Genomic DNA, 27,411 nt, shown 5'->3' with positions numbered 1-27,411 from the left:
ACAATGCCCTTAGGGAGGCAATTCCAGGATTTTGACCCAGTGATCGAACTTTAAGAGAAACAGTGATCCTGAAATCCCTCCTGGAATATCAATAAAGGCTCAGCACCGATTCCCGGATCCTATTTGAAGACTTTTTCCAAACAATCGGGAGCTCATCATTTTAGTGAAAATGGGGAAGTTTCATCCTGCCACATTTGTTGGATGATGTGTTGTGAGTAATTTTTCTTAGATCACCATATGCTGCAAACTGCATGTTGAAGTCTGTTAAAAAAGATCAGAACCTCATTCTCTAATGTTTGGGAACTTTTTTAATTCGCAATACTTATTAATAACCTCGATGATGTAATAGAAAGCCACTTAGCCAAAATTGTCAATGACACAAAGATAGACAGCATTTTAAGTGGAGTAAATTGAAGTACGAAACTATAAAGATATTGACAGATTAGGTGAAAGGGCAAAACTGTGGCAAAGGAATTTCATTGTCCACTAGGCCATCTAGTTTACACCCAAAGGGATTGAACAGAGCACCTTCTACTTCAACAGTTGCATTTTTGTAAGGCAAATCAGGGCAGGACTTATACACACCCTGGGGAGTGTTGCTGAACAAAGGGACCCAGGGGTGCAATTGCACAAGTCCTTGAAAGTGGAGCTGCAGGTAGACAGGGTAGTTTTGCCTTCATAGGTCAGTGCACGGAGTATAGGAGTTGGGAGATGATGTTGCAGCTGGACAGGACATTGGTTAGGCCACTTTTTAGAATACCAAATTGAATTCTGGTCTCCCTGCTATAGTTCAGAAAAAATTTAAAAGATTGCCAGGTTTGGAGGGTTTGAGCTATATGGAAAAGTTGAATAGGCTGGGGCATTCTTTCCCCTGGAGTGTCGGAGGCTGAAGGGTGACCTTACAGGGGAGCACGGACTGGTAGGGTAGCTAAGGTCTTTTTTTCCCACCAGGGTAGCTGAATCCAAAACTAGACGGCAGACCTTTAAGGTGAGAGGGGAAAGATTTAAGAGAGACCTGAGGGGCAATTTTTCGGGCAGAGGGTGATGCGTGTATGAAATAAACTGCCAGAGGAAGTGGTGGAGGCTGGTACAATTACAACATTTAAAAGGCATCTGGATGGGTACATGAATAGGAAGGGTTTAAGAGGCATATGGGCCAAACGCTGGCAAATGGGACTAGATTTATTTAGGATATCTGGTCAGCACAGACGAGTTGGACCAAACGGTCTGTTTCCGTGCTGTATATCTCTATGACTCTATTACTGTAAATGCCACCATCCTCTCTGCAGTTTTCATTGTCGCTCTATCTCTGCTGCTAAACTTACCTCCCCCAAAGACTCCTGCTTTGTCACTCCCACTGATGCCTGCAAAATCTACCCTCGCTTGCTGTCACCAACCCCAACCAAATAAAGCAGACCCTGAACTACTGGTGCCCAGAATCCAACAAAGGAGACCTTTTGGAGCAAGTGGCAAGCTGAAGTCACCAGTTACCCATAACACCATGAGAAACAGGAACAGGTGGCGGCCATTTGGCCCCTCAAGCTTGCTACACCATTCAATAGAATCATGGCTGATCTGATGTTCCTCACATCCACTTTCCTGCCTTTTCCCTGTAACTCTCAATTTCTCCTCCTAATCGAGAATCTATCTCAGCCTTAAATATATACAAGGATTCTGCCCCCAAGGTTCTCTGTTGCAAGGAGTTCCAAAGACTCTCAATCCTCTGATAGAAGGAATTTCTCCTCAGCTCAATCTTAAATTGACACCCCTTTATTCTGAGACAATGCCTTCTGGTCCTAGATGCTCCCATGAGGGAAACGCCCTCTCAGCATTTATGCTGTCAAGTTCTGTAGGTTTCAATGTGATCACCTGTCATTCTTCTAAACTCCAGTGAGTAGATTCCCAATCTGTTTAATCCTTGATCATAAGACAACCCCTCCATACCAGGAATCATCCAAGTAAATCTCTGAACAGGCTCCAATGAAATATCTTTCCTTAAATAAGGGGACTGAAAGTGCTCACAGTACTCCAGATGTGGTCCCATCAGCACCCTGTACAGATGCAATGACTTCTTTACTCTTATATTACAACCCCTTTGAAGTAAGGGCCAACATTCCATTAGCCTTCCTGATTATGGGTTGCACCTCTGTTTTGTGTACAAGTACATACCCAAGTCACTTTGTGTTGTAGCTTTCTGCAGCTTTTCTCCATTTAAATAATAATCTATTCTTTAATTCTCCCTTCCAAAATGAATAACTTCACATTTCCCACATGGAGTGGGAAACTGTACTCCATTTGACAACTTTTTGCCCACTTACTTAAGCTATCAATGTGTCTACGTCCTTTATTCATTAACAGGATGAGGGCATCTCTGCCTAGGCAGCATTTATTGCCCATTCCTAATTGCCCAGAGGGCAGTTAAGAGTCAACCACATTGCTGTGGGTCTGGAGTCACATGTAGGCCAAGACCAGTTAAGGATGGCAGTTTCCTTCCCTAAAGGACATTAGTGAACCAGTTGGGTTTTTCTGACAATCGGCAATGGATTCATGGTCATCATTAGATTCTTAATTCCGAAATTTATTGAATTCAAATTCCACCATCTGCCGTGGCGGGATTTGAACCCAGGTTCCCAGAACATTATCTGGGTCTCTGGATTAACAGTCCAGCGATAATACCACTAGGCCATCGCCTAGTGTAAGATGTATGTATCCCTCTTGCATCTTGCCTTTCATTTATTTTTGTGTTGTCTGCAAATTTGGCTACAGTACATTTGCTTCCTTCCTCCAAGTCATTAAATATATATTGTAAACAACTACAGTCCCAGCACTGATCCCTGTGGAACCCACTGGTTACAGATTACCAACCTGAAAAAGTTACCTTTCTCCCCACTTGTTGCTTCTTGCCTGTTAGCCAATCCTATATCCAGGTCAAAGTAGTATCTCCAACACCATGGGCTCTTATCTTATGACTTAACTTTCTTTGAGGTGCCTTGTCGAATGTCTGATTCCCATAGTGAGCTTTCGCGAAATCTCGCTTGTTTGTTGAATTCGGTAAGATAAGAAGCAGAATATTTGAGGTCAGTTGCGGCATTAATAAGGCGTTTAACAAGCAACAATCCCCCATAATGAGCAACTCACCACTGCCTGGTAAGAAACTCACTGTGCCACTTGTCAAAAGCATAAAAGATGGAGTGAAATGCTCCTGATGTCATGATGGGCTTTGCCAGATATTTCACCAAATTCTGACATGAAACTTGCCATGGCCCATGTCACTCAGACCACTATTAGATCACCCTACGTCTCATATCATTCTCTCCCATTTTAAAAGTTTACTCGAGAAAGGATGTAATGGAACTGGAGGGGGTTGAGAGTTGAGAAGGGTTGGCTGTGGAGAAAATGAGTATACTGGGACTATACTCATTGGAATTTAGAAGAATGAAGGGAGGATCTTATGGAAACATATAAAATTATGAAGAGAATAAATAGGATAGAGGTAGGGGAGGTTATTTCCACTAGTAGGTGAAACTAGAACTAGGGGGCATAGCCTCACAATTAGGGGGAGCAGATTTAGGACTGAGCTGAGGAGGAACTTCTTCACCCAAAGGGTTGTGAATCTGTGGAATTCCCTGCCCAGTGAAGCAGTTGAGGCTTCCTCATTGAATGTTTTTAAGGCAAAGATCGATAGATTTTTGAAAAGTAAAGGAATTAAGGGTTATGGTGAGCGGGCAGGTAAGTGGAGTTGAGTCCACGAAAAGATCAGCCGTGATCTTATTGAATGATGGAGCAGGATCAAGGAGCTAAATGGCTTACTCCTGCTCCTGTTTCTTATGTTCTTATTAATTTCTCACACTGAGCGCAATGTTACATTTGACCATTTGGAATTCTCAGTATTACGAAGGGCTATATCCACCCCACCTTATCCTGTTTTCATTGGCTCAGCAATATTTTGCTGTATTCTATTAAAGGCTTGGAAAGGTTTACGTTGGGGCACCAATTGAGATGGAGCATGCCTATAATCCGATCAGGTCAGTCTCAGTGCTATGTCCTGGTATTTCCTATGAGCCGAGTGTTGTTCTGAAAATATAATTTGATTAAAAAAAAAGCACATTTGAGATCAAAATTAGTGACTAAGGTTGCAGAGGAAGCACTGCATCAATCCCTTAAAAGAAGCTCATGCAGGAATTTAATTTCTAAAAACAGAGACAGACTTCCTGCAATTAAATCAATCTAAGACGGCTACCGAAACGATATTTTGAATGCTCTATGGAGGAAGTATTTGGTAGAAGAATTAGATACAGACAAACGTTAAGGAAGGGATTATATTTTCTGTTGCTAGCTTAAAAGGCCACACTTAAAGTTGCTATTTTCAACTTTATTCCAGAGATCAACTTGTCAAAATAGGTGGCTTGAATTTAACGAATGCGTTATAACCCATACTTGAAATACATAACATACATCACTCAATTAATCGCCAGAACATCTCAATGTCTTTCATATCTATGTTTATATGCAAGTGAAAGGAGATCTTTACAAAACAAATCCTCCCGAAAACAGAGGTAACTTGCCAAATTTGTTGCCCTTCTGAGAAATATGAAAAATCCCACAAACCCCTCCTACATGACAAAAGATACCTCCAAACCACAACTGCAGAGAACATGCTACATTTTATAATATTAGAAGGCTTGTCCCACTGGAACAAGGACGCATCAGCACAGAACAAGGGCACTGAGTCCAAATAAGACTAATCCCAGTGTGATATATTTTCTCCTACGTCAAATCGTTACCCAATTTTCCTTTAAAACATCCAATGGCCTCTGCCAATACCAGCCAAACTCCTGGTCATCGAATCATTTCTCTTAAAAGCTTTAAGGGATTATGTACAAGCTGTATCTCAGTCTATCTTAGTATGTGTTGAGCCAGTAGGATTATTGGATGAACCATTTTTCAGTTTAGACATTAAACCGAGACCACATTGGCCAATTATGGCACTGAAGTGAACGCGAAAGCCTCTGACATCATTTGAAAGAGGAGCAAAAACGGGTCTAGGCCCGAAACGTCAGCCTTTCTGCTCCTATGATGCTGCTTGGCCGGCTGTGTTCATCCAGCCCTGCACCTTGTTGTCTCAGATTCTCCAGCATCTGCAGTTCCTACTATCTCTGATTCAAAAATTTATTTACTCCTGTTTTGGTCAACATTTCTTCCTGCATCAATCCCCAAAGAGGAATTAAGTGGCTACATTTGGCTATAAATTAGTTTAAATGTACATGTCAGGGAGTAATGTTATGGTGGTAGTGTCATTGGACTAGTAATCCCAAGCCTTAGAGTAATTTTCTGGGGACATGAGTTTGAATTCCACCATGGCAGCTGGTGGAATAGAATTCAATAAAAATCTGGAATTAAATAAAAGCTGGTGTCATGGCAACCATGTAGCCATTGTTCTTAGTCATAAAAACTCATCTGTTTCAGTAATGTCCCTCAGGGAAGGAAGTCTGCCATCCTTACCTGGTCTGGCCTGCATCGAATGCCACAACATTATGGGTGACTCTTAATTGTTCTCTAGGCAGTTAGGGATGGGCCGTAAAAGCTGACCTAGCCAGTGACACCCACATCTCATGAAAGATGAAAGGCAATAAAGTGCTTCACAAGGGAACAAAAGATAGGAAAGGAGGACAGTCTCAGGATGTCCCAAAGCACTTTACTGTCAATGAAGTACTTCAGAACTACTATAATGCAGGAAACAGTGACTGCTAATGATCTGTTTTCATGATGCTAGCTTAGAAGTGTATTTGATTAGGATCCTGGGGCAAGCATGAGGGCTGTTTCAAATAGTGCCATAGGATTGTTTACATTCACTGAGATTTTGGATGGTTTCCTAGGATCAATGTTTCATCTTCCAGCCATGGTGGACACAATACAAATCCATGGTATTAAGTATTGGACCACTTCACAGAAGCTATCCATACCTCCCCTCCATGATAAGGTCAGAGAAGGATTGATCATTGTCAAATCATCAATGTTCAGTGCCATTCACACCTCCTCAGATACTGAAGCATTCTGTGTCTATAAAGAGGAGGACTTGGACAACATTCAGACTTATACTGATAAACGGCATGTAACATTCGCGCCACACAAGTGCCGATCAATGACCATCTCAAACAAGAGAGAATCCAACCAAAGACAGCAAGAACTGCCAATGCTGGAGTCAGGGATAACACAGTGTGGAGCTGGAGGAGCACAGCAGGCCGGGCAGCATCAGAGGAGCAGGAAAGTTGATGTCTTGGGTCGGGACCCTTCTTCAGAAATGGGGAGGGGGAAGGAAGCTGGGAAATAAATAGAGAGAGGAGGGGTGGGGTGGGGAATGTAAGTGGGATGATGATAGGTGACGGTAGGTAGGTGGTGGTCGGGATTGGTCAGTGAGGTGGGAGGGGTGGATAGGTGGGAGAGGAGGAGGCAGGGATGAGAGGGAGGGTTGCACATGCCTCATCCCATGTCCAACCCTCCCTCTCATCCTCGCCTCCTTGACCTGACACAACCTGGCCTCCTTCTCTCCCATCTATCCGCCCCACCCACCTCACTGACCGATCCCGACCACTCCCTATCCGCATTCACCTATAACCATCCCATCTACATTCCCCAGCCCCACCCTTCCTCTCTCTATTTATTTCCCAGCTTCCTTGCCCCTCCCCATTTCTGAAGAAGGGTCCTGACCCAAAACATCAACTTTCCTGCTCCTCTGATGCTGCCTGGCCTGCTGTGCTCCTCCAGCTCCAAACTGTGTTGTCAGAGGATCCAACTATCTCCATTTGATATTCAACGGTATTACCATCCCTGAATTTCCCACTGTCTGCATACTTAGAGGTTACCATTGACCCAAAACTGCACAGGACTAACCATTTAGATACTGCATCTACTGAGCAGGTCAAAGGCTTGGAACTCTGAAGCAAGTAACTTAGCTAACTCCCAAAAGACTGCCTGCAAAGCACATATTAGGATGGAATACTCCCTACTTGCCTGGATGACTGCATCTCCAACAACATTCCAGAAACACGACACCAACACAGCAAAGCAGTCCACTTAATGAGCACCCCATCCACCACTTTCAACATTCCTTTATCACCGTTGCACTTTGGCAGCAGCATCATCTACAAGATGTGCTGTAACAAAAATAACCAACACTCCTTTGAAAACACCTTCCAAACCCATAATCTCTACTACACAGAAGGACAAGGGCAAGAGAAACAACAGATCACCACCACTTGCAACTTCCCCTCCAGATACACATTGTCCTGGCTTGGAACTATATTGCTATTCCTTCACAGTTGCTGGAATCAAATCCTGGAACTCCCTTCCTTCCTAATAGTATGGTGAGCGTCACTACACTACATTGATGGCAGCAGGTCAAGGAGATGGCTCACCACAACCTTCTAAAGGGCAAACAAATGCTGTCCTGGTCAGTGCCACCCACGACATGTGATAGAATAAAACATTATCAGTTACTCCCAGTGAGAGTTAATTCTCATTTCCTAGAATCTTGATGGTATTGAAAAAATATCTGCAATCAAACTGTTCCTACAGTTCTAAAATTGTAACAAACAATATACCGACTGCTAAAGTCTAAGACCGAAACAATTGCACCTCTTAATGTCTAAAGAGGAGGAGCAGCAAGAATTTTGAAACTCTGAGAATTCAAGAACAGAAGAAGAAGATTAACTTTTCCAGCCCACGAATCCTCTTACCACTTGGCACTGAAGTCGACAAACTCTTTGGAGAATCTGTCAGCAGGAAGCTGAGGAGAAGGCTCTTCCACCACCTGTTTCAGCTGCTGGAAAGGCGTGCCCCACGAATCATATGGGAATCTTAAGATCGCCATCTCAATCTAAACAGAATATACATATGGGCAGCATTAATGTCCTTAAGGTAAACTGTGGTGAGTACAAGCACCAGTCCTCACACTGCTATGGGCTGATTCAGGTAAAATTATTCAGAAATAACATAATCTCAAGTACGAGACAGACTAACAACATCTCAAGTACTAGACAGAGGGAAAGTGGTACTGTAACAAAAACATTCCTTACATAATATTCCCACCTTTAATTTTGCCAGGACAAAATCCTGGAGATCTTCACTTAACAGCTTCCTGTGAGCACCATCATGCAAGTCTGCAGCTCAAGATAGCACTCGCCACTGCCTTGCTGAGAGGAAACATAAGTGGGTGATAAATGCCAACCTTGCCCAGTGACCCAGAGCTGGTTAAAAATATAGATTGCTGGCTCAACAGGTTTTAACCAATTTCTTGTTGAAATAGGTAGTGTGTTTAGGGATATTTTCAAAATGCGCATGACCACATTTGCAGTTAGTCAGTGAAGGTAGGTTTAAGGAAAGGCAAAGAGCTGGGTCTGCTGATTTTTCCAGTGCAGGCGTTTCAAACACTATTCTCTCCACAAATGCAAACTCTTTCAGATTTCAGCTTAGAATCAAATAGATTTCCAACAGAAAGTATGGCTGGCCCTTTTTCTTTTAGAAGCAGACTCCTCAAAGCCAATCCCAAAATATTTCCATCCCCAGTCCAGTGAACATTTGCAGAGCGAAGGCCATGGCATCAATGGCCCACATACAGCCAAGTCTACCAAGGGAGACTGGCATTACCAAGACAGAGTGCACCTCATCAGGAGATTCAGGCTTCTGAGCTTTACATTGGGAGAAGACAGGAATTACACCCTGTCTGTGCATTTTAACAGAGATAACAAGGTGTAGAGCTGGATGAACACAGCAGGCAAGCTGCTTGGCCTGCTGTGTTCATCCAGCTCTACACCTTGTTATCTCAGATTTTCCAGCATCTGCAGTTCCTACTATCTCTGTGCATTTTAACAATCGCTTTAATAAACGGTACCTCAGATTTACAGAAAAGCAAAACATTATAGATGCTGGACATCTCAAATAAAAACAGAACATGTGCAAGACACTCAGCAAGTCTGGCAGCATCTGTGATGAGGAAAAGAGAATTAATGTTTTCAGTCCAGTGTAACTCTTCGTTAGAGCATATCAGAGTCTAAATATTAACTCTGTTTCTCTCTCCACAGTTTAGCTGAATTTCTCCACCACTTTCTGGGTGTTTTCTCTCTCAGGTTTACACAATTCTGTTAATTAACAGTTTCGGCATAAAAGCACTCAAACATCAGAATTATGAATAATTGACTATCATCAGCTGCAAGCTAAACAAATGCAATGGGGTCATTTCTGATATCAGGAAATTACACTCAAAATGCACATAATAAAATTGCTCAGTTACAGTTTCCAATAAATTCAATTGCATAATCTCAACAGGAAACTCTTCAAGGAACCAACATAATTATGTTTTACACTGTTCAATTGTTTGTGTCCTTTTCTTTCAGTAAAGGAGAGTGATCCTTGATTTATTTGAGTGGGATATTTGATATGCTGCATTGGTATTAATACATGCAAAATGGTTTTATTACTGGTAAGAAATAACCTTAAAGATGAACAATGCTCCTGAAAAGGACTTGAAAAAAAATCATATTGAACCATTTAATGGTTTTATTTGTGTACACTGGTCATTTTCGTAATTATGCTTTTTGTTAGGCTCCAAATGTGACTATTATCGGCTTAAGAAAATGATTCAAAAGATTATCTCAAACATGCACATTAGCAGAATCTTGCAATTCCAATTTGGGAATGTGGTCAGTTGAGTGGGTGTGAGTTATTCAGACGCATTTGAATCTTCACTGATGTAATACATTGAAGAAAACATGAGCAAAGGTTCATTTGGAGTAATTATTTTGAAAGTTCACGGGCTTTTGCTGATTCACCTGATTTACCTAGATTGTGTTGACCTGTGACTGTACAACAATTCCACCCCAATGTTTTGTGTGTGGTCAATGGCCATTGCCAGTTACGAATACAATGCTATCTCCATCAACACAGGCCGAAACAAAGAGGCTTTGAAAAAGCTCTGAAATGAAAACCATTTGCATCTTTCTATTCTTTGATCTCCATAAATGCAGTGATGGAAAAGCAAGATCACGCAGCAATCCCCTGTCAATGTCAAAGCTTAGTGGGGCAAATGAACAATCTGAATGTAACAGTAAGCCAAAATTCTTTAAACTGGCAACTCTAAATAAAATTTAAAAGTTTAGAAGGATGCAGTAGTACTTGTCATTACACCTCATTTCAGCTCACTGCAATAAGGTCAAACAGTGCTCATGTTTCCGTTTGTTTCCAAGAATGGTTTTACTCGAGCTGATGGGAATTGCTCTTAGTTTTGTCTATTTTTTGTAGGCCTGTACACTTCAGCTTAAAAATAACTTAGCAAGACAGCAAATTCATACAGGAGTTCAGACAATGACTTATTATCACAGGATATAGTGATTAGTTGCACTCTTTTTTTAAATATCCAAAAAAACTATAAAATGTCAGTTCTGATGTTGAATCATCTCCAGGGTAAACACTTACCATGGTGATTCCCAGACTCCAGATGTCAGACTTGACACTGTAGCCCTTCTGATTCACCTCTGGGTTAATTCTCTCTGGCTGTAGAAAAAGGTACGGTTGTACAGTTCAGCAGGAGAGTCACCTCCTGAAATTACATTCAACATCCCGACCGCAAAAGACAGAAATAACTGTTCGACAACAAGTCTCCGCACTATATCCTGTGATTAAAGATAAAGGATGGTAGGATAGCCTAACGTCATTTCTTGTAATTCAGTATGCTCCTTCTATCAAAGGGTTTCTAGAAATTCCACTGTCACACCATTGTTGTACAATTCGGAATTTGCATAGGATTTTATTGATATATTCAGATATAAAATCAGGCTTTTTTAAAACGTCTACCATAAACAACTTTTAAAAAAATGGAATGATCACTTCCGAGAACTGTGAAACGTACTGCTTAGAGCAATTTCTTCCATGCATTTGTGTGTCAGTTTCAGTTGGTACAATAGCTAGCGTGGGGCAGGATCCCAACAATGATTTTGCCTCTGACTGTGTGTCTCCTCTTGCAATGGAAGCAAAGTCATAAAAGCTATTTCAACTCGAGTGTCCTGGCTGGGAATGCAGGGCACTGCTGCTATTGATCAAGAACACACAGAAATACATATATTTGCAGCTTGGAGAATGAACTGATATGGACTTTTGAAATGTTGAGTAGCCATGACTCTGACATTCAGACAGCAGCTCACAGTGTGAGAGACCTTAACACAAGCTGAAATTTGGAAATTAAATTAAATTCAGTGAGGTTTAGAGGGGATCTAAAGGAGAATTTATTTTACCCAGAGGGTCGTGGTTATCAGGAATTTCCTGCCTGTAAGGATGGCGGATGCAAGAACCATTGCAACGTTTAAAGTAGTATTTAGATGAACACTTGAAATGCCATAGCTTACATGAGCAGGTGCTGGGAAATGGGATTAAAGTAAATAGGTGTTTGATGACTGGCATAGACTCGATGGGCCAATGGGTCTGTATTGAATCACTGAATCCCTACAGTGTGGAAGCAGGCCATTCAGTCCGTTGAGTCCACACCAACCCTCCAACGAGCATCCCACCAGACTCACCCCCTAACCCAATCCACGTAACCCTGCATTTCCGATGGCTAATCCAACTAACCTGCACTTCCTGGAACACCACGGTCAATTTAGCATGGCCAATCCACCCTAAGCTGCACAGCTTTGAACTGTGGGAGGAAACCAGAGCACCCGGAGGAAACCCACACAGTCGCAGGGAGAATGTGCAAACTCCACACAGACAGTCAGCCGAGGGTAGAATCGAACCCAGGTCTCTGGCGCTGTGAGACGGCAGTGTTAACCACTGAAACACTGTGCTGCCCCGTGGTACTGTAATAACTCCAAATCGTCCAGGTTTTACATTTCTGGCTTAGGAATGACATTTTCTCACCCTCCCCAGACCGATCTCGTCCAGAGCGTGCTGTGGTTAAGTGATTGACCGGAACCACTCGGAATGGTGTCCAGTGACCTGGGCTTGGAAAAATCACACGTGCAATGGTGAGCGAGTGTAGCAGGAGGTTTAATTCTCAAGGCTGGGAGTTCAGATGGTTTCACGGAGACCGGGTTGGGAGGAGGGAAATCACTGGGCAGAGCAACTAAAGGGCTGCTACATTACAGAGGAATAGCTCATTCTTGCCATCAAAATGGATACATATGGTATGTCACAGTCTGTTCAATGGCTAAGTGACCCATCTAGACTTCCCACATTTCGCACAGCAATGAGGACAAACAAACCAAATCCTTGGATCTCACAATGTGACACTTGGAATTCTGATCTGAACAAACATCTTTATGCTGACAATTATTAAGAGCACAAAGCAGAAAAAGGTCATTCCAGCTTAGCCATTTTATGAACACAGGGGCCATCAAATTCTTAATCTCAATCCGGCCACCTTCGATGTTGCTAGGTTTATAAGAATGTACTCAAAATTTCAAATTCTGGCATCAAATATACAAGCCCGAGGTTCACCTTCTGCCCAAAACAAACACTCCACTGGCCTATCCACACAGGACTACAGCTCTAACGCAATCTGGTCCCTGATTAGCTCTCTACATCATGGCTGGAAAGTGTAAGAACTTGTACTTACGGCCATGTATGGCTTGCAACCTGCATCCATGGTTTTAGCTACTGAATCTACAAGGTAGCCACTAATGCCAAAGTCACACATCTTAACCTGGCCTTGTACGTTAATCAGGACATTGGATGGCTTCACATCTGAAAGAAAATACAGCTGTTATGCAAGTACCTTTCTTTGCCTGTTCAAAGCAGATTGAGCCAGGCTGTGAGAAACGTGAAGAGTTTCCAACAGAAATGGCCCCTTGCTGAACCTCAAACACAGTCTTCAGTACAGAGAATTAGAGATATTTCAGCAGTTTAAGATTCACAGGTGAATTGCTTGCAACCTGCCAACAAAAACGGAATTTAAAACTGGTGTGTTTAGGAAAAAAAAAAATCACAAGCTGGTGTACAGTGAGGCCGGAGGGTTGATTTTGCAGATTTGAGATGTTGACTGAGAGGCCTCACCCATCAACAGAACAAGTCAAAACTAAAAATGGTGGAGAAACCCAGGAGATCTGGCAGCGTCTGTGGAGGGAGAAACAGGGCTAACGTTTCAAGCCTGATACGACTCTTCTTTCAAATCTCTCTCGCTTCACAGAGGAGAGGATATAGATTTAAAGTGAGTGATGGGAGGACCAGAGGCGAGATAAAGTAAATTCTTTTCACCCAGAGGATGTTAAGTGTTTGGAATTTACTGCCAGAAAAGGTAGTAGAGGCGGAAACTCTCAACTCATTGAAAAGGTGTTTGGATATGCAACTCAAGAGCTAGAAAGTGGGATTAGATTTCATGGCTCATTTAACAGCTAACGCAGACAATAATGAGCAGAATGTCCTCCTTCTGTGCTGTATGTCTTTCCACATTTTCTAAATATCTGAAGGTGAGGAATGAGCAGGTTGGGGATGGGCAGGGTGTGAATTATTTACAATGCTTGTTTTAATCTTCACTGAAGGAACTTTAACACAAGATACTTTAATGATATAGCATGAAAGACTGGACTGGACAGCCATGCGATAAAAAGGGAATAGAACAAAACTGTATTACATCATTATTTGGAAAGAGCCAAAATTAGTACCCAGCTCTCTCAAAGGGAGTAAAGCAAGACTGTTGCTGCAATGATAACAATCACACCAAACCTTTTAACTCCACATCCACAAAGTTTAAACTGGGCCCAATTTTATTAAACTACTAGCACTTTATTCTTGTCCTGTTACTTACTCAGGCAGGCTGTTCAGAGCAGTGCAGTAATTAAAAAGATTATTATTTGGCACATACCCCTGTGTATCACAGACAGCTTGCTATGAAGATGTTCCAAAGCCTTCACAATCTGCAAAACAAGCCCAGGACAAGTCAGCTACAAGAGTGATACAACAGCATCATTTATCTTTTAAACTGTGGGATACTGCTGATTAAATTCAGTTTGCAGACAAAAGTAACTTATTACAAAGATGAAGCTGGGTGGAAAAATAAAATTACGGTCAATTTTACTTGATTTATATTGGTGCAGAGAATGCCATATTGCCTCAGATTTAAATGTCACGATGCAGAGGGTTCAAAAAGACATGACGAACTTACTCAATGAGAGCTGATTTATCAATGGTTCACTCCCTAGTTTGCTTAAACTAAACATTTCGATATTCACCTATCAGTTACTGAAATTTATCTATGGGTGCGAACGGAAGATGGCACAGACAAAGCTAGCAATAGTAAAAATTAACTCACGGAAACTGCGATCTTTCCTAAGATATCTTCAGGGATAGTCATTCCTTTGTCTATCACTTGTTTGTAGAATTTGTCCAACGACGTGTCCATTAGCTCCATGCAAATCCACACATCTCCCTGCAAAGGAAAGAAATATGCCTCAATAGTTTCACATTAAGATTGCAGCAAACTAAAGGAACTAAAATAAACAATATTGTCAATAAATTTTGGCGTCTGCGAGATTGGAGTTAACCACTAATTAGATCTCAAGTAGAAGCTTGACTTTTTCAAGCCTTAACTGTTCTACCTTGCTTTGCAGCTGAAACTTGGCTTTGTAAGGCCCTATCTTGGTAAGATAGAGAATGAAAATCTGGCTACAGAATTTCTGTTCCACCTCATTTCTACAGGTTGCTTGGCCATAGTATAACATCACTCCCAGTTCAGCAGGTCTCCTTTACACCACCCAACTGTAAAGTCAGCCATCCTATGGGGAAGAAAAATCTTCATGTAGTCTCAGAAGGAATTACAAAACATAGTTAGACCCCAACACACAGTTAATCAAGGACTTAGATTTGAAGGAGTGTCTCAAAGGAAGAAAGAAAGGCAGACAGTCAATGAGATTAAGGGAAGGAATTCCAGGCTTATGGAAAGATATCAAGATATAATCAAACCTGTTGTTTGAAGACAAGTACAATACATGACTAAAACAGTGCCCTAACAATAACATGATCAATGATGGGGCATACAGTTTCAGTCTGCCTGAAAATTAACAAGGAATCACTTGACTTGGGTTTTTAAGCACATGACAACAGTTCCAAAATAACAAAAAAATTATGAGGGAGTATGTAACTAATGTGATATAAGCAATAATGTGCTGTCAGATTACACCAACAAACATGGCTACCAAGTTGGGCACCAAAAATGGACATGATCCAACAGTTCATCCTAAAAGCCCCCAGGACAGACACATAGACAATGGACATGCGGCTAAGCAAAACTGCTCTTTCAAAGAACCAGTACAGAAATTAGAGCAGAATGGCCTCCACCAGTACTGCAATTTTCTATGATTTCTATGACACTGAGAAATATTAAAACTGCTGTCTCTGATTCTAACTCAAGAACCAAACAATTATAAATGAAATGAGAAGCTTAGGACTCGGGAGATGTTGGAACTGAGAAGAGTTAGAATATTTAGTGTTGCAAAATAAATATGTCGTGACATTTAAATAGAGGGAGAGGTATGGATTGCTATTGAAACAGGCTCAAGTTTTGTGGCTTTCTCAATACTCAATACAGCAACTGGAATTCAAGTTTCATCTGTGACTTCAACAGAAGTGTTTCTGTTGCAATTATCAGATTTGTTTAAGAGTTAGCAATAACATTCAGTTGCAATCTTTATATTTCAGTGGAAATATTGTGTAAATGAGAAGCTTTAGCTGAGTCATTTGTAAAACTGGAACATCTCTCACCGATACCCGAACCCCTGGGCTGATGGTGATGCAGCAAACCAGAGGGCCAAGTTACTGTTCTAGCGACATGAGTTCAAATGCCACGGAATTATGGAACAAATCTGGAATGATACAGCTTGTCTCAGTAATGGTGGCTATGACAAGCACTATTGATTGTTGTAAACACCCAAATGGGGTGTGTGTGTGTGAGATTTAGGAAAGGAAATCTACTGACCTTATCTGGTCCAGCTTCCATGTGACTCCAGACCCACAGCAAATGGGAGTCTTAATGACCCTCGGAAATGGTCTAGCAAGCCATTCAGTTGAATCAGGTTCAGGTAATAATTACTGGTTGCCAGCAATGCCCATATCCCAAGACAAAGTAAAATACAAATAACACAAGGCCAAGAGAATTACCTCACGAAAAAGTGCTCCATAGAAGGTAACAGTGAAGGGACAGTCTACAGTACGCATGGAAATATCAAGGTCCATCAGCAACCGCTTCTGTTCTTGACTGTTCACCGTGGCACGGATCCTCTGAAAAAGATACGAAATTAGGGCATTACAAATTGGAGGGAATAGCTCAGGATTGTTAATTTTGGGGTGGCATTGCAATAAGTCAGAAAATGCCATCAGCTAATGTCAATCAATCACAGCATTGCACAATGTCTCAGACAGTTGATAAACACAATTTCTCCACTGAATGCCGACGTTGACTTTAACTGGATAGTTTCACCCCAGCCACACAATCTACGCAAAAACAATTCCAGTCCTTCTTTCATATACATGTTTACAGTAGTGAGCTGTACCCTGTACACCAGCCTGAAGGCTCTCGTAGGCAGCAAGTCTGATCCAACCAGACAATTGCAATGAAGCCTCAAATTTAGGGCTGGGTAGAAAAAGCAGAGGAATGGGACAAGTCATTACATCCTTCAATGTCCTAGCACAGGCATGATCAGATTCCTTTTACACAGCATCATTTGAAGATTTGATTAAATGATAGATTCACAGTTAACATTTCACATCAAAAGCCATGGAAGCATCCAATTATGAACACGGATTCTATTGTGCAAAACCAAGGGCGAAGTTTACTGACATACGTGGTTTTAGACAGATATGTAAACACATACACAAAAGACACAATATAGACCACAAGATATAGGAACAGAATTAACCCATTTGGCTTAATGCTCCACCATCATGGCTGATCATGGCTGATGTGTTCCTGAACCACCTCCTCCTTTGTGTCCCTTTATCCATTTACCAATCAAGTCCAAATCTCTGTCTCATCCCCGCCACCTTGACCTGACACAACCTTCTTCTCTCCCACCTATCCGCCCTACCCAATTCACTGACCAATCCCCACCACTCCCTACCTGCATCCACCTATCACAATCCTACCTACCTACCCCAGCCCCACCCCTCCTCTCTGTTTACTTCCCAGCTCCCTTCCCCCTCCCCCATTTCTGAAGAAGGGTCCCAACCTGAAATGTCAACTTTCCTGCTCCTCTGATGCTGCCTGGCCTGCTGTGTTCCTCCAACTCCACACTGTGTTATCTCCAAATGGTATCATGCAGTTTCTTTGTTTCATTGCATATCCAGGAAATGATGTCACTCCTGGTAAGAGGGAAACATGGAAGGAGTGAGGGGTCACAATAACAACTGCGACTTGGCTGATTAGAACAGCCATAGAGTTATACAGCTGTACAGCATGGAAATGGACCCTTTGGTCCAACTCATCCATGCCAACCAGATACTCTAAATTAAACTCATCCCATTTATCAGCATTTGGCCTGTATCCCTCTAAACCCTTCCTATTCATGTAGCCATCCAGATGTCTTTGAAATGTTGTAATTGTACCAACCTCCACCACTTCGTCTGGTAGGTCATTCTGTAGACATGCCACCCTTTGTGTGAAAATGTTGCCCTTTAGGTTCCTTTTAAATCTTTCCCCTCTCACCTTAAACCTACACCTTCTAGTTCTGGGCTCCCCCACCCTGGAGGAAAGACCTTGGCTATTCACCCTATCTATGTTCCTCATGATTTAATAAACACCTATAAAGTCACCCCTCAGCCTCCAACACCCCAGGGAAAATAGCCCCAGCCTATTCAGCCTCTCCCTATAGCTCAAACACTCCAACCCTGGCAACATCCTTGTAAATCTTTTCTGAACCCTTTCAAGTTTCACAACATCCTTCCTATCGCAAGGAGACCAGAATTGCACGCAGTATTTCAAAAGTGACCTAACCAATGTCCTGTACAGCCGCAACATGACCTCCCAACTCCTATATTCAATACACTGACCAATAAAAGCAAGCGTACCAAATGCCACCTACAGTACCCTATCTACCTTCAACTCCACTTCCAAGGAACTATGATCCTGCACTCCAACATCTCTTTGTTCAGCAACACTCCCCAGGAACTTACCATTAAGTGTATAAGTCCTGCCCTGATTTGCCTTTCCAAAATGCAGCACTTCACATTTACCAGTTGCTCTTACCTCTCTCAACTATGATCCACAGGCCCATGTGCTCAGCTAATAGCAATGAAAGCTTCTTTCACTGTAATACGTAACAGTATGGGACTGCAGGAAGGCTACTCAAGGCAACCTCCTTACTGTCAGCTGATCACTTTAGAATTCTTAGTTCATGGGTTACGTTATGAGGAGAGATTGTACAAATTAGGCCTATTTTCTCTAGAATTTAGTAGGCTAAGGGATGACCTGATTGAAGTCTTCAACATGAAACATATTAACATGAAGACTGGTTTGACAATGATGAATTAATTTCACTGGTTGGCGTTTCTAGAACTAGGGGCATAGTCTGTGAATTCAGGCTAGACAGTTCAGGACAGTTGGTTGGAAGCACTTCTATACAGAAAGGATGGTACATTTTTGGAATTCTCTTCCACAAATGGCAGTTGACACTAGATCAGCAGTTAGTTTTAAATCTGAGCTAGTAAGAACTGCCGATGCTGGCGTCTGAGATAACACAGCGTGGATCTGGAGGAACACAGCAGGCCGGGCAGCATCAGAGGAGCAGGAAAGCTGACGTTTCGGGTAGGGACCCTTCTTCAGAAAATGCCCGACTCAAAACGTCAGCTTTCCAGCTCCTCTGATGTTGCCCGGCCTGCTGTGTTCCTCCAGCTCTACACTGTGTTATCAAGATATTAAGGAATATGGGCAGGTATATGGGGTTAGGCCACAGATCAGCCATGATCTCATTAAGTGGCAGAACAAGCTTGATGGGCTGAATGGCCTACACCTTTTCAATGCCCCTGTATCATATGGTGCTGAACTAGGAACAACTCCCTCTGAGCACGGTAACTGTACCTAGTGCACTGTATGAGCTGGAAACTCAAAATGATATTCCTCTTTATCAGCTTAATTTTTGGCCTCTTCAAATCAGAGTATATGGTCCTGCTCCCCTGATATTAAACAAAATGGCCTCTCATCCAGTCTCAGCATTATTCCAAAAACTCAAACCACATCCCTTGTTTTAGTGTTTTCACTCAATAGTTCAATGAGTGACCATCAAACTCAAGTTTTATCCCATTACAGACCATCTGTATTTTCTTACCAACTTTCCAGCCTAAGACAGCTTCCATCAGAAAGCCAGATAAAAGAAGCTGACACAACGAGCTGTAGTTACTTTACCACTTGGTGAACGTCTGCTGTGGAAAAAAGTGTTTAATAGTTGGGCTCAGTCTAACCTGGGGTCAGCTCAGGCATCTTCAAGCTCACACAAGACACAGGAAAAACATTCACCCATCAACTACCCTGCAGTGAACTCCTGACCCACAGTCAGTCAGACCTGCCACGTGTCGCAATACATTTTTCCAGGAGCTGCACAACTCTTTGGATTAAAAAATCAGTTTAAAGAAAACCAAAGTCCTTCATCAGCCTGCATTCCCAGAAGAATTTAGACATCAAGCACGGTCATCTGGAGAATCCAAGCTGAACGCTGTCAAGCGGTTTCCTTTCTTAGGGAGTGTCATCTCGTTTAATGCCACCATTGACAAGGAAGTGGTTTTCAAAAGCAAATGCCATAGTGCATTTGGTGGAGTCTGCAAGTGAGTGTGGAACGAGTACAGCCTCAGAGCACAAACCAAGCTCAAACAGCAAAGCCGCAGTCCTCACCACCCTCCACATGGCACTAAACCATGGGCCGTGTACACCTCCCTGAGTGTCTGCCTCAGAGTTGCCTCTGCAGCATCCTCAGCCTCCACTGATGGGACTGTATCACAAACACTGACACTGCGGAAATACCCAGCATGTTCAGAACAAAGGCCATCCTCCTGCAAAGCCAACTACATTGGGCAGATCACACTGCCCATGCAGATGACCATCGACTGGCCAAGGCTGTGTTATATGGAGAGTTTTGATCACTGGCAAACGATGTAAACATTTCCATACACTCCCTAAAGAAGCACCTCTCTGTGTGCCACGTCAACCATCGCCAGTGTGCCAGTGCGCCAGTGCAAACCATATAACCCGCTGCCTGGAGATGTTACAAGGAGAGTGCAGCAGACATCTTGGAGTCTGAGTGAAGCACAGAAGAGGCAAAGGATGGATCCGATTGTCCCCAGCAGTCAACTGGGGAGAAGCTGCCAGTCGTGGATAGGCCTTACTAGCAGCAGATCTGCACTCCATTGTAAGCTTCCTGAAATCTTCATTCTGGAAGAAAGGTAGCACTACAGTCTCATAGCGCCAGCGACCCAGGTTCGATTCCACCCTCGGGCGACTGTCGGTGTGGAAACATGCTGCCATTGAGTCAGAGTTATACAACATGGAAACAGACCCTTTGGTCCAACCAGTCCTTGCTGAACATTATCCCAAACTAAACTAGTCCCAGTTTGCACACTGTCCCAGTGTCTCCGTGGGTACCCTCCGGGTGCTCCGGTTTCCTCCCACAGTCCAAAGATGTGCAGGTTAGGTGGATTGGCCACGCTAAATTGACCGTAGTTTCCAGGAGTGAGAGAGTTTGGTGGATTAGACATGGGAAATGCAGGATTACAGGGAAAGGGTAGGGGGATGGGTCGAGGTGGAATGCTGTTTGAAGGGGCGGTGTGGACCTGTTGGGCCGAATGGCCCGTTTCCGCACTGTAGGGGTTCTATGATACATCCATTCCATGAAATGCCAAGATGACAGATTGGCACTGGCCTGTGGAAAAGCCAGTGCCCACAGCAGAGGTCACCTTTCTAATGTCAAACCACTGAACTCCTGTTACAATAATTGAACAATGCCTCTTACTAACTCTGATAAAGAAACTGGAGTGTCTCTCAAACAAATCCAATTATGAACTAAATTGGCAGAAAAATAATCTGCAATTTCTATTCTATGTGAGAGCTTCTCGTGTGTTGACTTCTGGGGGGGGTTTGAGTGTTATTTTTAAGGAAATCCTTTCCTTCCACTTTTTCCAATTCAACGCCCTTCATGTCACTCCCACCCTCCAACACGCAAACAAATATTAATCCACCTCACCATGTAAAATCAAGAGGAGCATAGATAAGGTGAATGGCAAAGGTCTTTTCCCTGGGGTGGAGGAGTTCAAAACAAGGGGCCATATTTTTAAGGTGGGAGGAGAAAGATTTAAAAAGGACCTAAGGGGCAACTTTTCTTTTTTACACAGAGGGTAGTTTGTATGTGGAATGAACTGCCAGAGGAAGTTTTTTTTAATTCATTCACAGGATGATGGGCATCGCTGGCCCATCCCTAATTGCTCAGAGTGTAGTTAAGAGTCAACCACATTGCTGTGGGTCTGGAGTCACATGTAGGCCAGATTCCTTCCCTAAAGGACATTAGTGAACCAGACTGATTTTGCCCAACAATCAACAATGGATTCACGGTCATCGTTAGATTCTTAATTCCAGATATTTATCGAATTCAAATTCCACCATCTGCCATGGCAGGATTCAAACCATGGTCCCCAGAACGTTATCTGGGCCTCTGGATTAACAGTCCAGCGATAATATCACTAGGCCATCACCTCCCCAATATATGAGGTAGATGCAGGTACAGTTACAACATTTAAAAGGCATTTGGACAGGGACATGAATAGGACAGATTTACAGGGATATGGAAAATAGGGCAAATGGAACTAGTTTAGTTTGGGAAACTTGGTCGGCACGGATGAGTTGGACCGAAGGGTCTGTTTCCATTCTGTATGACACTATCATCAAATGTAACAGCCACTGTAAAAGGTTTTTGAAGTAATTTGTGTGGAAAACTTTAAAGACATTTGTGAGCTGCACAAAAAGCACTATGCAAATTTTTTTAATTTAAAGCACAGAGTGTGTTGGTTGAACAGAATGGTTAACCTGAAATTAAATATTTTTAAAATACTAAAGAACATCAGAACACTGCAGAACATGGACTGACATCCTCTGAGGTATCAGTTTAAAGGAACAAGATCAAGGCTACAAATGGCAGGTTGTATCAAACAGTTAAAAACCACCAGCTTTAATGTGTTACAAATGACATTATTTCTGCAAAGCATCAACAATTCATTCTTAAAGCTTGCCTGTGTCTTCAAAAGAAAGTTCTCTGTATTTGATTTGCTTTGCCTTTTATAAATTGGCTTTGAGTATGCTGGTTACTTATGAAATTCAGTTAATGTGGCCTCATGACTAGGACAGTGACCAATAAGATTTGACAGAGGAATGCACAGTAAATGTAGCTGGTGAAAATGCCGAGAGTTGGTCCTGGACATAAGACTGAAAGCAGAAATCCCTGGCAGTACACTCGATCTGTTTGAGACCACGACCACAACAGTGGAGTGGAGCAAGATTAGAACAGAGGGTTTGGAAACCTTCAGGTTTCATTAGAAGCAGCGAACAAGAGATCTTCTCCCCATTTATTTTCACACATACCAGGACTGAAGTTGTTTGTACATCTGAATAAAATTAACCCGAGACTTCACAGAAAATGTGCATACTTTGCCTGCAGCATCAGCCATTTGTCTCCTCACTTCAACAAAAGGCTTTACCGACGTTGTGTAATGTATTCCCCTAATTCTGTGAATGATTAACAACAATTTACCACAATATAGAAATCTTAAAGGCCCAAGATAGAACCCATCAGTGTTGTCATTATTAAAGGACGATATCCTGAAAGACAAGCATTCGTTTCTAACTTGGAATTTAAATTCAGAGCATTCAAACATTAAAATTATAATCACTGACCATGCCCTTTTGCAGACGTGAAACCTCATGGGCATTTGCCCTGCGACTATCAGGAATCCATCATCAGGGTCAAATGAGGATCAGAAGCCCACACAGTGTTGAGGCACAGTGACCCGGCTGTTAACTGTATTTCTCCGATTTGGCTGGTTAATGACCAGCGGGCAGGAGCAGGATGGCAAGCATACTCTCAAAACTGGTGGCCAACTGGAGACCAGGGGCAACTGGCTGCCAGCTGGGTAAAAAAGATGGCACCTCATTTGGAGTTGTCCTCTCTCCCACTTCTACTAACTTTAAAATATAAAACAGTTTCAGTTGCTAGGCCATAATTGTGGAGATGAATCTCCTCTATAAAAGTAACCCTCAGCTGAAGGCAAGCTATCGAGGAATGTTTATACTTTGCCCAACAGCTCCTCCAACTTCTGGCTATAGACCTTTACCAGCCGAATAGACTACATGCTGCTTTAAGGGCAGCTAACCTCATCTTGTCTCAAGCCAGTGAGAAACTCCAGTTATGAGGACAGATTGAAGAAACTGGGGACTGTTCTCCATGGAGAGAAGGCGGCTGAGAAGAGATTTGATCGAGGTTTTCAAAATCGTAAGTGGACTGGATGGAATGGACAGGGAGAAACTTTGGGGTGGCATGGTGGCTCAGTTGTTAGCACTGCTGCCTCACAGCGCCAGGGACCCGGGTTCATTTCCAGCCTCGGGCGACTGTCTGTGTGGAGTTTGCACATTCTCCCCGTGTCTGTGTGAGCTTCCTCCAGGTGCTCCGATTTCCTCCCACAATTTAAGATGTGTAGGCTAGGTGGACTGGCCATGCTAAATTGCCCGTAGTGTTCAGGGATGTGTAGATTAGGTGGGTTACAGAGGGATGGGTCTGGTTGGGATGCTCTGTGGGTCAGTGTGGACTTGTTGGGTCGAAGAGCCTGTTTCTACACTGCAGGGATTCTATGGAAAAACTGTTGCCACTTGTAAAAGAAACAGGAAGAAGAAGGCAGATTTAAAGATGAGCAGAAGAAGCAAGTATGCAGTGAGGAAAAAAAATTTCACACAGCAAGTAATTAGGGTATGGAATGCACTGTTTGGAACTGTGGTGGAAGTGCTGTGTGATTATTTGGATAAAAGTACTATGCAGGGCCTGGTGAAAAGCAGGAGATAGACACCAGGTACTGATGCTCATTTGAAGCATAGTATAATGGGCCAAACGGCCTCCTTCTACACCATAACAATTCTTTGATTCTAGGAATACCTCCTCCAGAAAAATGGCCTGAGGGCAGAACTGAGTCAGCAAACCAACAGATCAATGCCGGGACAACTGCTTTTCGTCATTTATATAAAACGATTTGGATTTGAACGTAGGAGGTATGGTTAGTAAGTTAGCAGATGACATCAAAACTGGAGATGTAGTGGACAGTGACGAAGGTTACCTCAGCGTACAACAGGATCTTGATCAAATTGGGCCAATGGGCTGAGGAGTGGCAGATGGAGTTTAATTTAGATAAATGTGAGGTGCTGTATTTTGGAAAGGCAAATCAGGGAAGGACTCATACACTTAATGGTAAGTTCCTGGGGAGTGTTGCTGAACGAAGAGACCAAGGAGTCCAGGCTCATAGTTCGTTAAAAGTAGAATCCCAGGTGGACAGGATAGTGAAGAAGGCGTTTGGTATGCCTGTCTTTATTGGTCAGCGTATTGAGCATAGGAGTTGGGAGGGCATGATGCAGATGTACAGGAGATTGGTTAGGCCACTTTTGGAATACTGTGTGCAATTCTGCTCTCCCTGCTATAGGATATTGTGAAACTTGAATGGGTTCAGAAAAGATTTACAAAAATCTTTGAGCTATAGGGAGAGTCCAAATAGACTGGAGCTATTTTCCCCAGAGCGTTGGAAGCTGAGGGGTGATCTTATAGAGGTTTATAAAATCATAACGGACATGGGTAGGGTAAATAGATAAGGACTTTTCGCCGGGGTAGGGGAGTCCAAGACTAGAAGGCACAGGTTTAAGGTGAGAGGGGCAAGATTTGAAAGGGACTTAAGGGGCAACATTTCACACAGAGGGTGGTGTGTGTATGGAAATGAGCTGCCAGAAGAGGTGGTGGAGGTTGGTACAATTACAACATTTAAAAGGCATCTGGATGGGTATATGAATAAGAAGGGTTTAGAGGGGTATGGGCCAAACATTGGCAAATGGGACTAGATTTATTTCAGATATCTGGTCGGCATGGATGTGTTAAACCGAAGAGTTTGTTTCTGTGCTGTATATCTCTATGACATTATAACTCTTGGTGGGTAAGATCACTCACAGTTCCGTCAGGGAGGGAGTTGAAGGCTTCCATTTCACAATATTAGGATAAAAGTAAATCAGGTTGAAGAAAACCTGTTGAAGAAAGAACGCCAGCAATTCTCACAGGATTAGTCAGCTAGTGCTTGCTGGGGTTGGACAGTAATGTATTGCATGGTGCTGGTGGAATAACACAAATAACACACCACAATAAAGGAAGAGGCAAGACACTGTCTGGTAAAAAGCTTGGTCAAAGAGGTAGTATTTTAAGGAGCACCTCAAAAAGGACGAAAGGGAGACAGAAAGGTTTTTTGTGAGAGGGAAGGTGTTGGATTTAAAAGGCTTGGAGGCCCAGCAGATGGAAGTCATACTCACTGACGATGGAGACAAATTAAATGAGTGATGTCCCAGAAGCTAGGCAGAGGAGAAAGGCAGCGTTATGGAACATTTATAGACCAGAAGGCAGTTCCAGAGATACAGAGGGGCAAAGCCACAGAGGGATTCAAACTCAACGCTGAACATTTTCAATTAGAGGCATTGTTGGATCAAATACATCAAGCATTGACACCCGCAGCAAATCAAAATTCACGATAATACCTGCGCCTCTTTCCCCAAATACTAACTAAATGATGGACTGGGCAGACAGTTAAATTAAAATTCCAGAAGTAGGTGCTCAAAAGGCCATTGTGTGAGTCAAGTAAATATAAACTTATTCCAGGTTAAACATACATTTGTACAGATAAAAAGCATAATCAAAACAGGCCATTCCAACATGTATGTTGTAGGGTTAACGCTGGACCAAAGTATAGGACATCAGAAAAACTACCATGTCACTGCATAACTTGCATAATTTCCACTCAGACCAGCTGTCTTAAATTAGAAATGCAGTCTCCAGACTCCCTTCATTTGTAGTAAACCAATCACTTATTGAATTACCTTCGCCTTCTATAAATAACACTTTATGAGCTGCCTCTTGCAAGACAAAATTGAGGAATGGAATGTGAAAAATTGGTCTTGTGATTGCAACTAAAAGCAATAACATTTTACGAAAGGATACAGAGAAACAGAAAAGGGCGAAAAAAATCTCTGGAATGAAGTGTGAGCTGATAAACAACAATGAGGTATGGAAGTCGATTTTCTATGAGAGAGAACGAATTAGAGTCCAATGGCACCTAGTGTAGCCACACCAATTGTTTCCACATCCTGCACAATGTATATGTATGAGCAAACGTTTATGCTAATAATTATGTTTAAAACTGTCAATGAGCGCAAAGGATCGTTTACTGAATCAGGTGAAAACAATGCACAAAGCAAACAATATTGTGCAAAAGGGATGACTCAGTTTCTCTTTGGTTGTCTTGCTTAAACAAACCAACTCTTTCCCCTGCATTGAGAAGGCACTATGCATTCCATTGTAACCTGTTCACTTATCCACCTACATCTTAATCTGTCTTCAACTACAATTAAATTTTTCAGTTTAAGTAAGTGGTGGGACAACGTCAAATTGAATGGAAAGTGATGGACCATCTGGTCTTTTCCTCCCTGTTATTGTTCTCAGGACTATTTTTTCCATTAAAGTTTCAGCCACTAGGAGGCAATCCATCTCTCCAACTTCTAGCGTTCTTTAAGATTCTACATGGACCATGACTCTGAGGAACGTTCTCGGTCTCACTTGGACCCCTACCCATGAGGTTACATTTACACTCTGGGTCTCCATACCTCAAGAACCTGGTACACAGCGAGTGGCATAGACTGTGGTCATCCTCCATGGAGGACAGAGGACAAATTAAAATTGCTTCATCGTTGCTGGAGCTCATGACAGAGATTAAACTATTACACACTGGTCAAAAGTTGCCAGAGCCCCATCCGTTCCCTTCAGTGAATCACTGACTCATTCAGAGAGCTGGCTTTACCTTGACAGCCATTAGCGTACCACTGGGTGTGTGTCGCATCTTCTCCACAACCCCATACGCACCGCGGCCCAGCTCCGATAACGGTTCCAGGTCATCGGCTTTCACTTCGAAATTCTATAAAAGCAAAGACAAGGGTTTAACGGTCAGGTTAAACCAAACAGAGCAGGCAGAATAAACAGCATACCCTATAGATGAGAAAACTTCATTGTCAACAAGTAACATGTTATTCAACAACCAGCTTGTTATTCAAGCAGACAGAATTACCGCCAGTGAATTCACAGACGATGATGTATCATAGCAACATGTCTCTGG

The 27,411-nt window shown here is 42.6% G+C and overlaps 1 protein-coding gene across 1 annotated transcript in view; it reads right to left on the bottom strand.

Annotated features, from left to right (window-relative positions):
• Nucleotides 1–208: 208 nt before the first annotated feature.
• Nucleotides 209–27,411, bottom strand: part of LOC109935499 (dual specificity mitogen-activated protein kinase kinase 6) — a 77,276-nt gene continuing 50,073 nt past the window's right edge. Inside the window, exons 4-11 of the mRNA XM_048611100.1 lie at nt 27,100–27,213; nt 16,141–16,260; nt 14,297–14,413; nt 13,850–13,901; nt 12,605–12,732; nt 10,471–10,548; nt 7,737–7,876; nt 209–261 (exon numbers count right to left, since the gene is read on the bottom strand). Coding sequence (XP_048467057.1) covers nt 261; nt 7,737–7,876; nt 10,471–10,548; nt 12,605–12,732; nt 13,850–13,901; nt 14,297–14,413; nt 16,141–16,260; nt 27,100–27,213 — 750 coding nt within the window. The 3' untranslated portion in view covers nt 209–260. The remainder of the gene's footprint in view (nt 262–7,736; nt 7,877–10,470; nt 10,549–12,604; nt 12,733–13,849; nt 13,902–14,296; nt 14,414–16,140; nt 16,261–27,099; nt 27,214–27,411) is intronic.

Source organism: Rhincodon typus, chromosome 23, assembly GCF_021869965.1.
Source record: "Rhincodon typus isolate 14 chromosome 23, sRhiTyp1.1, whole genome shotgun sequence".
NCBI classification, from domain to species: domain Eukaryota; kingdom Metazoa; phylum Chordata; class Chondrichthyes; order Orectolobiformes; family Rhincodontidae; genus Rhincodon; species Rhincodon typus.
Note: the sequence above shows the minus strand (reverse complement) of the source record. Positions and strands in the feature narration are given on the sequence as shown.